At 39.6% G+C, this 13,575-nt stretch overlaps 1 protein-coding gene across 3 annotated transcripts in view; it reads left to right on the top strand.

Annotated features, from left to right (window-relative positions):
* Nucleotides 1-13,356, top strand: part of ankar (ankyrin and armadillo repeat containing) — a 109,413-nt gene extending 96,057 nt beyond the window's left edge. For all 3 annotated transcript variants that reach the window (XM_069934716.1, XM_069934718.1, XM_069934717.1), the window contains 3 exons: nucleotides 10,987-11,183; nucleotides 11,288-11,337; nucleotides 13,018-13,356. In XM_069934716.1, the coding sequence (XP_069790817.1) occupies nucleotides 10,987-11,183; nucleotides 11,288-11,337; nucleotides 13,018-13,094 (324 nt within the window). In that variant the 3' untranslated portion in view covers nucleotides 13,095-13,356. The remainder of the gene's footprint in view (nucleotides 1-10,986; nucleotides 11,184-11,287; nucleotides 11,338-13,017) is intronic.
* The last annotated feature ends 219 nt before the right edge of the window (nucleotides 13,357-13,575 follow it).

Here is a 13,575-nt window from a genome sequence, read left to right as displayed (position 1 = left end):
GAGACAAGATTCAGGATAGTAAATTTAGGACAGAGTTGAGGAGGAACTACTTTTCACAGAGGGTGGTGATTCTGTGGGATTCACTGTCCATTGAAGCAGTGGAGCAACCTCGGCAAATATATTTAAGATAATGATTAATTGATTTTTGCATAGTAAGGGATTTAAGGGATATATGGAAAAGGCAGATAGTTGGAGATGAGTCTATCATCAAATCAACCATGATTACATTGAATGGTGGAGCAGGTGTGATGGGCCAGATGGCCTCCTCCTGTTCCTATTTCTTATGTTCTTGTGAAGTGCCTGATGGGGTGAAAAGCTGAATATTTGTATGGCCCTTTACCCAGAGTTTCTTTGTGCTCTTGATCCATGGTTCCTGAACTCAAGGTTTTCAGGTCTATTCCCAGTGGTGCTTCTCCATGATGAACAGACACAGGGCAGGGATTCCCAAGAATTAGTAGGAATGTTGTTTATTTTTGTAAGGGATGGGAACATCTTTGAACCTTTATATCTGTCCTCTGTGATAAAGCTAGGAAAAGAAAACCACAACAATAACATAGGTTTTGGGGTGTGACTGGCTATACAAATATTCCCATCTGTTTGGAATATGACAGTGAATACTAGGTGAGAAAGGCAATGTTAGTTCATTGCTAATTTCATGATAGGGATTTATGCTCATCTATTTGTTAGAAGAGATTGTTTATAGTATTTGTGCTGAGTGTTACTTTATGCAATTTGGTGAAGTTGTCTATATTCTGGAAATTCAGAAATCTGATCATTTTGAAGCTCTAATGTATAGCAGTATGGGTGTCACTCACTTTATGTTACATTGGACTTTAACAAGACCATGAACAGGACCAACACCAACCTTGTGTTCATATATGACACATCTTCATCTTCTCGCAGTCCCTCAAGATTGAGGATGACTTACCTCCTTCCATTTTTTGGGTTCTCAGGTGGCTAATGTCGGAATTGCAGACAGTTTCAAAGATGATGGTGATAGACCATGTAGTTTATGGGGTGATCTGCTTCTTCCAGGACTACTGTTTGTTCACAATGATTGGTCATAAGGTTTTCAATACTGTCCTGGAGTTCTGGATTAACATCAACACGTACACCAGGCTGCTTTTCATCAATTACAGCTCAGTTTTCCTCTCAGTACTAGTCAGCAAGCTCCAAAACCTGGCCCTTTGCACCTCCCTCTGCAACTGGATCCTTGACTCCCTCATCGGAAAACCACAGTCAGTGCAAATTGTTAACAACATCTCCTCCTCAGTGACAATCAACATAGGCACACCTCCAGGTTGTGTGCTTAACCCACTGTTCTACTCTCTCTACACCCATGATTCTGTGGCTCGGCACAATTCAAATACCATCTACAAATTTGCTGATAACACCACGATTGTCACCAGAATCACGGATAGCAGTAAGGAAGTGTACAGGAGGAAGATAGATAAGCTAGTTGAGTGGTGTCACATCAACAACCTTGTACTCAATATTAGAAAAATGAAGGAACTGATTGTGGACTTCAGGAGGAGAAAATCAGGAGAACACGAACCAGTCCTGACTCAACAGTGGCTTTATTTCATTAGGAGTTTGAGGCGATTTGATACATCACCAAAGACTCTTGCAAATTTCTGCACAGGTACCATAGAGAGCATTCTGACTGTTTGCATTGCTGTCTGGTATTGAGGTGCTAATGCACAGAACAGGGAGAGGCTGCACCATGGGCATTAGTCTTCACTCCATTAAGGATATCTACAAGAGGCAGTATCTTAAGAAAGCAGCCTCTATCATTAAGGAACTTCACCACCCAAGCCATGCCCTCTTCTCACTGCTACCATCAGGAAAGAGGAGCAGGAACCTGAAGACGAACACAGACATCACTTCACTTTTTCCCTTATTTTTCACCAAGGTGCTTATTTTTTGTAAACATAATTTATAGCAATGTTTGCTTCTGTAATGCAGCTGCAAAACAATGAATTTCACAACAATAAATTCTGATTCTGTTCTTTCTCATGGACAAGAGAACACCCTGGAATTAATCAAGATATTAAATTTTTTCAACACATTTTTGAATCTTCTCCTCTTTCTCCCTGGTAATGCCTTCCAACACTTGAGCTTGGAATAAAATGTTTGTTTTGTGGTGGGTGCAGGTGCATCAACCACATAACCTACCCAATGTAACTGACTAAGTAGAATGAGGGCCTCAGTATTAGGGATGTTTGCTGTCATTTTTATGCCTGTCCTTAATGGTGTTTTCTTAACATCCTTTATTCATTTCTTTAAGCTTTCAACCATCTGTTCATTGATCTTTACAGCCTTCTATGCCATCTTACATTAGTTATCTCTGGATAGTGCATCCTTCTCATGAAGTGTTTCTTTCACACCAGTATACACCCTGGGAGATATTTCAAAATTTCAGATAAATGTCTGTCACTGGATCTATTATTTTAACCTTTTTTTAAAAGAACTTTATTTTTCCATTTTTTCCATAAATATATTCATAGTCTTTAAGCTTTTATAAATTTCAAATATATGTTAAATGTTTACAAACAAAAAAAACAATTTCCCCCTTTTTCCCTCCCCCCTCCCGTCAGTGTTATTTTTGTCTTGCGCATCGCGCATGCGCGACTCCTCGCGCATGCACGGTTGCGCACTTTTGTTTGGCTCCGTGAGCCATTTTTGTAGTCCCGAGTTCGGGGCTTCAACTGACCTTAGGGAGCAGGCTTCTCTCTCCGCAGCGGGCCTCCTCGGACAGGTAAGGCCTTCACCTTCTTCTTCTGACGTCCTTTCTTCTTCTCTTCTTCCCGTTGCTTTTGGCTTTTCTTTTTTCGCTGCCATTTTCTCCACATCTTTATTTTCACTTTATTTTGATTTTTGTGTTTGTGCCTTTGTTTTTTCACTGTCTTTTTTTAACTTTTCTGGAGAGGGCTGGAGTTCCCCGACCGGCCACTACTCCATCACGTGACTCCTCCCAGTAGCCCTTCTTCATAGCAATCTTCAATATTCTTAATTCCTTTCTCATGCCAAATATTTAAAATTCTATTGCTCAAGTTATTGGGTTAGGGTTCATTCTGACACAATGGTGCTTTTGGTGATATCCCCACTGTTTTTCCAATACTTACATTAATCTCATTCAAAATTTTAATCATATGTATTAGATTGTGGTTATGTCTTTTTGTTATTAATTTGACATTACATTTATAAATGAAATCCTTTGATGCACTCTCTCTCACTGTATGTAATCCCATTTGGATCCATGAGGGAGAGTGCTCTTTGAAAAAGGATGTGAGGAACCTCGCCTGGGCTGCTAAATAATATTTTTTAAAATACAGTCATCTTAATCCTCCCATTTTATTCCCAGATCAGTTTTTTCATAGCAATCCTATGCATTTTATTATTCCAAAGACATGGTCTTATGTGACCATTAAGTATCTTTAAAAAGTTCTTAGGCAAAGAAATCGGCAATGAGTCAAAGAGGTATTGCAATCTCAGCATCACTTTCATTTTCACATAATTAATCCTTCCATCTTTGTAAGTCCATCTCTATCTTTCCAAGCAAGGGGTGATAGTTAAGTTTATATAAATTTTGAAGATTATTATCCACCATTATTCCTAAATATTTAATTCCATCCAGTTTCTATTTAAACCAGCTTCCTTTTTGATATCTTTCATAATAAAAATTTGTTAATGGCATAATTTTACTTTTTTCCAAATTAATTTTATAACCTGAAACTCTTCCATACTTTTCCAGTGTGTCCTGTAGTTTGGTCAAAGAGTCAGCTGGGTCTGGTAAGTATAGCAGCACATCATCTGCAAATAAATTGATTTTATGATCTTCCTGACATTACAAACCTTCCTTCTGGGTCAATGGATGCGTCTTTGACCAACACCAGTATATTTTTTTAAAGAAAATTGCTACCCCCTCACCTCACTTTGGTGTTAAAAGAGGAGGATATGACTTGTCCCATCCAGTTCCTTTTTAACTTATTGTTTTCCAATTTTATAAGGTTTGTTTCTTGTAGAAAAACTTTATCTGTCTTTAATTTTTTTTTTAAGTGTGCCAAAACTCTTTTCCTCTTTATGGGTCTGTTTAACCTGTTAATAATGTATAAATTTTAACATTCTATTCTTATTAACATTTGTACATATTTAAATCTGTCATTAAACCCTTTAGCTAATTTAAACAGTAAAGTAATTTTCCCCTGTTATTAAACACATGTATAGCCCCTGCTCTGATGGCAATGTAATCAAGAAACCCTGGAAGCCCACGAAAAAAGCCCACGGTAATGTCCGAGTAAGAACCCCTTCCCTTAGCTTCAGTGCCATTTTGAAAAAGTTCTCCCTTTCCAGTGCCATTAACCCACTTTAGTCAGAGTACCCATCCTGCTACTATTTTGCGGACTATTTACTCTCTGTTAAACTCTCCGTATACTTTTCAAAATTACTTTAAACATAACCAATAATAGACAGTTCAAAAATATAACTATTATTTTACTTTTTACCTGATTTTTAACATTTATAGTTCACTTTGATTTTGTTCTTCTTTCTTCTCTTTCTTCTTTCTGGCATCGATTTTTGGGTCCCCTTTACAGTTCTTGTCGAAATTTCAACTTCTTTTACTATTTTATAAAATCTTCAGGGTCACTCTGTTACATCGATCCTGAGTGTTGCTGGGTACAGCATTGCATATTTATATTGTGCTTTTAATTGTCTTTTAACCATCAAATTATTTTCTTTTTTTACCAAATAAGCGCTCAGGTCCTGAAAGAATAGTACCTTTCCTCCTTCCTTCTCAACTGGGCCACTGTTTTCCCTGCCATACTCCACTGCTGCTCTCAATGTTGCCCTCCAATCCCGGTAATTCAAAAATCTTACCAGGACTGGTCGTGGACTTTGGTCATCTGCTCTCCTGTGGCCGGGTCCACTGGGCTCTCTCTCTATAAGTAGTTTTTCCTTGAATTTTCCAACTCCCAGCACTTGTGGAATGCACTCTTCAAAGAAATTCACCAGGTCCTTCCCCATGGTACCTTCTCTCAGTCTAACAATTCAGTCATTATTTCTGCTGAAATTTTCTATGTGGTTAATTTTATCCAGCAGCAGTTGTTTGTCTGCTTTCCACTTTTTTGAATTTTCCTCCAGTGTTTCTAATTATTTTTGTCATTATCAGGTTGTTTTCAACCTGCCCCACCTGAGTATTCAGATCTTCAATTGTCGTCTCCATTACTGTTCTATTTTTCTACTTCCTTGGAGAATTGTTCACTCAGAACCTCCATAGATTCTATCATTTTTTGGGAATCCCGAGTCAATCCCCCACTTCCTTGGGTTTGTGCTGATATCATGGCTGCACCTTCTTCACCACTCCCTTGTGGAATTTCTGTCGATGATCTCAGTGACTTTTGAGCTTCTTCAGTTTTATTTTTCTGGGTCTTGTTCTTCTTACCCATCAATCTTTTGTTTATAATATTTTTTTTTATTTTGATGACTTTAAATCAATCTTCACAGAGAGAGAGCTCTTCCAACCTACATCTGTCTAGGTCCTCAGTATGGCCACACTCCCTATTGTTTTAACCTTAAAAATATTTTCCAAGTTTGCTTTGACCCTCTGTCCACATATTCCCATCCTCAAATTATTTGATACTATGATCATTCTTTCCTAAGGAATCATTTAGGCTCAATCATGCAATTCAGTAGGGAACTGAATAAGTACAGTATATAAATGGAAAGTAAATTTCAGGGGAGTGGAACCAGCTGGATTTCATCCGACTAGTTTCACGGAAAATGATTTGCTTCCACCCTGGTTCAAAGGTAACTGATAATGCACTCTTCCACTGGTAGAGCAGGAAATCACTAGTTTTTGATGTGGTGTCTCCTTCCTTCATCTGTGCTTCTACGTGGACTTCAAACCTCACAAAAACAAAAGTTCTGCCAGGCTGCAGGGATCTCCTTCTCCTACATGGACTTAAGGTTCTTAATACCACCTCCTCCTCTAGTTTGAACAGTCATACGTCAGAGATTCCCAGCAGTCTGTGGAGATATTTCAATGTCAGTGTTCACTAGCAGACCAACCAGAGTGCATGCAGGCCACATCATTTACATGCCAAACACCAGAGTCCAGAAACAAACAGATAATTCTGAATACTGACATGGAAAGACATTACTGGCAGATAAAAGGGAGAAAAAAATCAACAGTGTGCTCAAAGCCTTCCTGAAAAAAATGTAGTATTTCCACTGATAAGTCCTGGCTCATAGTCGCTCAAATTAAAGAAGCAACATTACTGAGAACCTTGAGTTTATGTAATTGGAACATACAGAAGCTGTAAGTAACTTATCAAAGGATCACATCCACCTCACAAACCATTCATCTATTTGTACCATCAGGCATGCCATGCCACTTTGGTGGAAGGGTCTGCAGTTCTCACATTGGTCTCTTCAGTCATTTCTAAACCCACACTGGAGTGGATGCAATCATGAGTGAATGAGAATGTGGGAAATTTATTTTTATGAGAAATTAATGTGAATTTGGTTTTAACAGAGGTCAATAGAATGGGCTAGGTGTATGTATAAGTTATGACTCATCTACAATCTGGAAGATAAATCTGAAACAAAACCTCCCGGTTTTGTTTTCAATTTCCTTCACAATAAACAACATTTTTCCAAGTTCCTACATCTGACTACAAAGAACTTGCAAATTGAACCTCCCTCTTCTCTTCACATCTTAGAATTTCACAATCTCTCACTGGGGACCACACTGGAAGATTATAGCAACATCTATGGGTACAAGATAAATATGGATAAAAGTGAAATCATGCCCTTGACAAAGTGGGATTACAGACAGTACCAACAAGGGAGCCAGTTTAAATGGCTGCAAGAGAGCATTAAATATTTGGGGGTAAATGTAGATAAGGATTTGAGTAATTTACATAAACTCAATGATCTCCCTTTGCTCCAGAAGATTGAGGAGGATTTGGATAGATGAAAACACTGCCCATAACTTTGGTGGGCAGGGATAGTTGCATTAAAATGAAGGTGATGCCAAGGCTACAGAATCTATTTAAGTCCTTGCCCATTCCATTGCCCCAGGGGGTTTTAAGATGCTCAACGATGTGCCAGATAATTCTTATGGAATGGTAAAGTGGCTAGAATATCCATGGAAAAATTAACTTGGGACTATAAATTGGGAGGCCTGAAATTGCTGTATTTTTAAAAATATTATTGGGTGGCCCAGTTGAGGTTCATTTCCTCACTCTTTGAGGGAGGTGATATTCCCTCCTGGGCACAAATTGGACTACACATGAGGAGAAAAGATAGCAGGAGAGTTCATATATAAATGAAACATAAAAATGATATCAAAGAAAACAGATAACCCCATTTTAAAACATTTAATTCAGATATGGCAAAAAAATCAATATATTGGAATAAAGGTGGGGATATCTCCTAAAGCAACCTTGACCCAGAACAAATTAATGCCCATGACTCTGGATAATAAAATCCTGGAGACATGGTGCCAGAAGGGGATCAGGTGTATCGAGGATTGTTATGAGCAAGGGCAGCCTATGTCATTCAAACAACTAAGAAATAAATATAATTTGTCCAATAAAACTTTCTTCTGCTATCTCCACCTAAGATTTGACTTAAGGGATAATTTGGCCCTGCCCGTGGGTAGTAACATGGAGATTCTAATTCTAAAGGGGAATACACATAAGTTCATCTCTATGATGTACCTCTATTCCAAAGTGAGGGCCTGACTCAGGGCTTACACAAGTCGAGGGAAAGGTGGCAGATGGACTTTGGCAAAACAAACCAAGAGTGGTGCTGATCAGATTGTTGCAATACAACTTTTTGCATTAATTACACCTCACACCTCAAAAATTACATAAATCTAAAGCAGAAATTTTGGAAATGTGCTTCAGATGTGGTGTGGAGATTGGAAACTTTATCTACTTAACCTAGCTTTGTACAAAGATGAGATCCTTCTGGGAGGAATTGGGGGACATTCTGAAAAATCTTACTAAGGTGGATTTTCTACTGGATCCGGAATTGTACCTTCTGGAAAACATTATGGATATGAGTTTTAAACTGTCCAGATACCATATTCAGTTTATGAAGATTGCCTTGTCAATAACCAGGAAGTGTACAGCAGTCATGTGGAAGTCCAAATCCCATCTAAACATTACACGATGGAATACAGAGATAAAGAGTTATATTTCTCTGGAGAAAATTACATAGAATTTAAGGATAAAATATGACACATTCATTAGGGTATCTATATGTTACCTTATCTGCAACATATAGGTATGCAGGTATAATTACACCCCTTCTAAATAGAAGGTAAATAATCTGTACTAAAAGTGGAAAGATTGAGATAAATGAAATGGGTTGTTGCACAGATGACACGTTCTTGTTTCGTATCTTTTTCATTTTTATGTTACTTTGGGTTTATATTTGGTTCCTTTAAGGGCCTGTGACTATATATTTTTTGTTCTTCATGTTTGTTTATTTTACATAATTTCCTTGAATGGGAGGGAAGGGAGAGGGGTGAATGAGGGGGAAAATGAACTCTGAACGTGTTACAAGACCAAAGGACCCGAAAACCCAGCAGCAATATATATTCACCATGACAAATGGTTACTTAAACAAATGTTTTTAATTATCTTTAAACATGAAAACAGAATCAAACTTTAATTTATTTCTATTTTTAACTTACTTAACTTAACACAACTTAACCTAACTCCCTTCTAATTCTAAGTGCACGTGTATGTAATGTGTGTGTGAATTTAAGACAGTTCTTTGGTTCACAGTCCAATCTCATTTCTCAGTCTTCCAAGTTCTCTGGTTGCAGACAATTCTTATACTGTGTACAGAATTTAACATGTATAAAGTTCACCAGACTTTGGTGCTCAAAAGGTAAATGGTTACCATTCAGGAAGGTTCTTGTAGGTTTTGTAGAGAGAGATGTGTGGTTCCAGGATTTCCACAACTGAGGTACCACCATTAGTCACTCAATGTCTTGCTGATGAAACTTGCTCCATTAGGGTTCTCCAAATAATAACCTCTTTCTTTCAGGTTATCACAGAGTTCCTTTCTGTTTCCCTTATTCCAAGAGAAACACTAGACAGCTCATTTTCTCCTCTTGCATGATACACAAGAGTAGGACATCCTCCACTCTGGAGCTTCTGTTTCAGTTCCAACAGCTTCTTCTGGCTGCCACTGTTCTGTCTCCCTCTTTCTCTCTTTCTGAGACACTGAGACTCTCAAACTGCCAGAAAGCCCGTGTGACTCTCTCTCTTGCAAAAAAAATATCTGACCTTCTCCAGTAGACAATAGAAGTCAGTCTTCTGGTTCATCTGTTATTTTTAGGTAAACAGAACCCATTAGTGACCTTACTGTGATCACTCCAAAACTCTGCAGATATCATACCTCCTGCTTGTTGCTTTAAAGACAATAGTCCATTTATTTCCAGTTTCTGTAAAGCAGGGGTGTCAAACTCAAATTCACGGAGGGCCAAAATTAAAAACTTGGACTAAGTCGAGGGCCGAACTAAATATTTATTGAAAATTTTCAACAACATCTGCATGTTTTCTCTTCTTTCAACATATGTAATGTTAAACTTTAGGATATAACTTTAGGAGGATAATGTTACAGGTCAGGAGTAGGTAGCTCAAGTTCACCCTTTGCTTGACCTGAGGGAAACATATTTGGTCCCTGTGGAGATGTAGTCAGCATTCACAGGCTGTGTCCATTTTGGCCTGCATCAGGACTCAGCATTTCCTGCTCACTCCTCAGGCTCTAGGCCTCTATTCACCCTCGACCCACCATCCCTCTACCTGACCAGTCCTTTACCCAAACTTTACTCACCCCTCACTCCACTCGCTCTGCCTCTACCCACCCCATCCTATACACACCCCTCTACTGCCTCTCCCCTCAATCTGTTCCTCCCTCTACCCGTCTCTCACCCTCTAATCACCCCTCCCCTACTCGCCCTGTCCCTCCCCTTTTACCTCTTCCCTATCCACCCCTCCTTCTACTCATCCCTCCCTCTAACTGCCCCTCGCACCACCATAACTTCCCCTGCCCATTACTCCTCACCTACACCCTCTGCCCACCCCTGCTTACCCACCCACTCAGGCCCAGCACGCTGCCGATCAGCCTTTGTGGAACAGCGGGGGCCGTGCGCAGCCTGCCATGTCCGTCGCGCCGACAGGAAATCACAGGCGCTCGCCAATCCGCCGCACCGCTCGACAGGTGGGAGAAGTGACTGGTTGTGCGGGGAGCCTGCCAACTGGCTTTCCGGCTGATAACATCGACAGACTTCTCGTGTTACAATTTTGTTTTCCCCGTTCTCAAAGTTTGCACGGTCAACCTGCAACACTCTTGCTCCCTCCGCGTCCCGTGGATCTGATGCCCAGGTATTGTTAGGATTCCCAGCAGAAGGTTTGTGGAACTTTACCATTCTGGATTCCTTTTTGAGAATATTCTGGCCATCTTTTAAGGGGGGTGGTTTTAGGGGGAAAGGGATAGTTAGGGGATGGGGAAGGATGTGCAATGAAGGGGAGGATGGTGGGGGTGACATTACCAAAAAACAGCATCGGCTCTCGCTGCAGGGCGGGCCACCTCTAATACATTTTTGAAATGATCTTGCGGGCCAAATATAATTATATCGCAGGCCAAATTTGGCCCACGGGCCAGAGTTTGACATGTGTGCTGTAAAGTCACTCATAATATGAATTCTCCAGTATTTTCAAATAAGATCTGTTTTAAAATGTGTGTATGTAACCTACTCTACTTTTCCCAATTTATCTCCCATAAGTATTTCTATATATTGTCACAAATGTAATATATTATTGTTGAGAAAGATTTGTGAGTCTTGGAAAATAAAAAAAATATTTTTTTAAAAATGACCTGCTAACTATAACATCTTGTTTTTTTTAAATCATTTAATACCTTGTTCTGTGTTAAAAAGAATCAAATGTCTTGCTTTTGCAGGTCTGTGAGTCTTGTGCTACTGCTTTGGGATATTTAAGTTTTAATCAAACTGCTCATCGACACCTATTGGTGGAGTGCAGGAATCAGCCAGAATTATATGATCTTTTAATGTCTAACATAAGCCCTGATGGGAAAATCTGCCAAGAGTTTATAAATGAATTCAACATGCAAAAAGTAGTTGGTCTGCCATCAGAGAGGTATAAAATTCTGTTGTTGAAAAATATTAAAAATAATCAGCTGTCCTAAAAATACAGCTTTATAAGAATAATGAACTCTTAACATGTTTTTTTTTGGAACCCAGATTGCAATTAATTGAAGGACAGCTGGTTGTGATCAGGGCAGAAGAGAAAGGTAAATTTTTTCAATACTCTTGAATTCTACAATTCACACTTGCATTTATATCAAATGGATGCAATTCTTCCATTTATCAATTATATAATTGTGAATGAATGGAGGAATAATTGTGAAACAATGAAGACGCTGTTTACATCCGGTACCGCACGGATGGCAGTCTCTTCAATCTGAGGCGCCTGCAAGCTCACACCAAGACACAAGAGAAACTTGTCCGTGAACTACTCTTTGCAGATGATGCCGCTTTAGTTGCCCATTCAGAGCCAGCTCTTCAGCGCTTGACGTCCTGCTTTGCGGAAACTGCCAAAATGTTTGGCCTGGAAGTCAGCCTGAAGAAAACTGAGGTCCTCCATCAGCCAGCTCCCCACCATGACTACCAGCCCCCCCACATCTCCATCGGGCACACAAAACTCAAAACGGTCAACCAGTTTACCTATCTCGGCTGCACCATTTCATCAGATGCAAGGATCGACAATGAGATAGACAACAGACTCGCCAAGGCAAATAGCGCCTTTGGAAGACTACACAAAAGAGTCTGGAAAAACAACCAACTGAAAAACCTCACAAAGATAAGCGTATACAGAGCCATTGTCATACCCACACTCCTGTTCGGCTCCGAATCATGGGTCCTCTACCGGCACCACCTACGGCTCCTAGAACGCTTCCACCAGCGTTGTCTCCACTCCATCCTCAACATCCATTGGAGCGCTCACACCCCTAACGTCGAGGTACTCGAGATGGCAGAGGTCGACAGCATCGAGTCCACGCTGCTGAAGATCCAGCTGCGCTGGATGGGTCACGTCTCCAGAATGGAGGACCATCGCCTTCCCAAGATCGTATTATATGGCGAGCTCTCCACTGGCCACCGTGACAGAGGTGCACCAAAGAAAAGGTACAAGGACTGCCTAAAGAAATCTCTTGGTGCCTGCCACATTGACCACCGCCAGTGGGCTGATAACGCCTCAAACCGTGCATCTTGGCGCCTCACAGTTTGGCGGGCAGCAGCCTCCTTTGAAGAAGACCGCAGAGCCCACCTCACTGACAAAAGGCAAAGGAGGAAAAACCCAACACCCAACCCCAACCAACCAATTTTCCCTTGCAACCGCTGCAATCGTGTCTGCCTGTCCCGCATCGGACTGGTCAGCCACAAACGAGCCTGCAGCTGACGTGGACTTTTTACCCCCTCCATAAATCTTCGTCCGCGAAGCCAAGCCAAAGAAGAAAGAAGAAAGAAAGAAAAAAGAATTGTGAATGAATAATCTTCCCACCAGTTTAAAAAAATAGACAAAAATGTTATTCAACACTTACAAAGCAATTTGTAATTGATAAAGCAGAGAGATATTGAAGTCCACGTTAGACCAAGGCTCTTGTTTTTATTTAGCTCTGTTTGAAGGCTTCTCTCCTGTTCAGAGACAGAATTTATGCTCCTTGTCATCATTCTTTGTAGAACCAAGGCTTTATTATTTTGAGTATTTTCCGAAGAATGAAACATTTAATAAATCCTATCTGACTCAAAAATAGAACAAGTTCTGATATCCAAATCAATGCTATGTATACCAAATGATATACAAAAATTATGCTTCTCAACATATTAACTATTTGTTGTTTACCTATTGATTAATAATAACATCAAGGCAAGTTCTAAATTATTTAACTGATGTAAATTCTTGTTTTAATCAGAGAGATCAAAAACAGACACATGTCCACGTGAAAAGAAGAAAAGTTTGGCTTTACAAAGGAGATCTGCTCCTAAATGAAAATGTGGAATCTCAGATTGAAGATTTTGATTATGGTTTCTGCAACAAAACTTATTTATCTTCAAAAATGAAATCAAAGAAATTCATACTGAACTTCTGTCTTATTTCTTGCTCTAGAATATAAACAGAATGTAGACTTTCATGCCCTATTACTTACACTCACTATTCTATTTATTTCTATTATTTCTAATTGAGGAGAATGTCAGATAACTTGTCTTCCCTGGCTGGTTATTCTTCAGCAATTAAAATGCTGCGTCTCAAATGAATCTATTTATTTATTTTGGCAGATGATATTTCCTGGTATAACACAACATGCAAGACACCTAAATGCAGGTTGTTTCCCAAGTGTGTCACATGATCTCCAAGTACTTTGCATTTGGGAGAATCAAGCACCTTCACAATTTCCAGTGGTAATTTTACTATTACATTTGAACCTAAAATACTAATTTCCTTCAGAGCCAAGGTCAGAATATAGAACGGA

The sequence above is a fragment of the Narcine bancroftii genome, chromosome 4 (genome assembly GCF_036971445.1).
Source record: "Narcine bancroftii isolate sNarBan1 chromosome 4, sNarBan1.hap1, whole genome shotgun sequence".
NCBI classification, from domain to species: domain Eukaryota; kingdom Metazoa; phylum Chordata; class Chondrichthyes; order Torpediniformes; family Narcinidae; genus Narcine; species Narcine bancroftii.
This window is presented reverse-complemented; position numbering and strand designations above follow the sequence as displayed.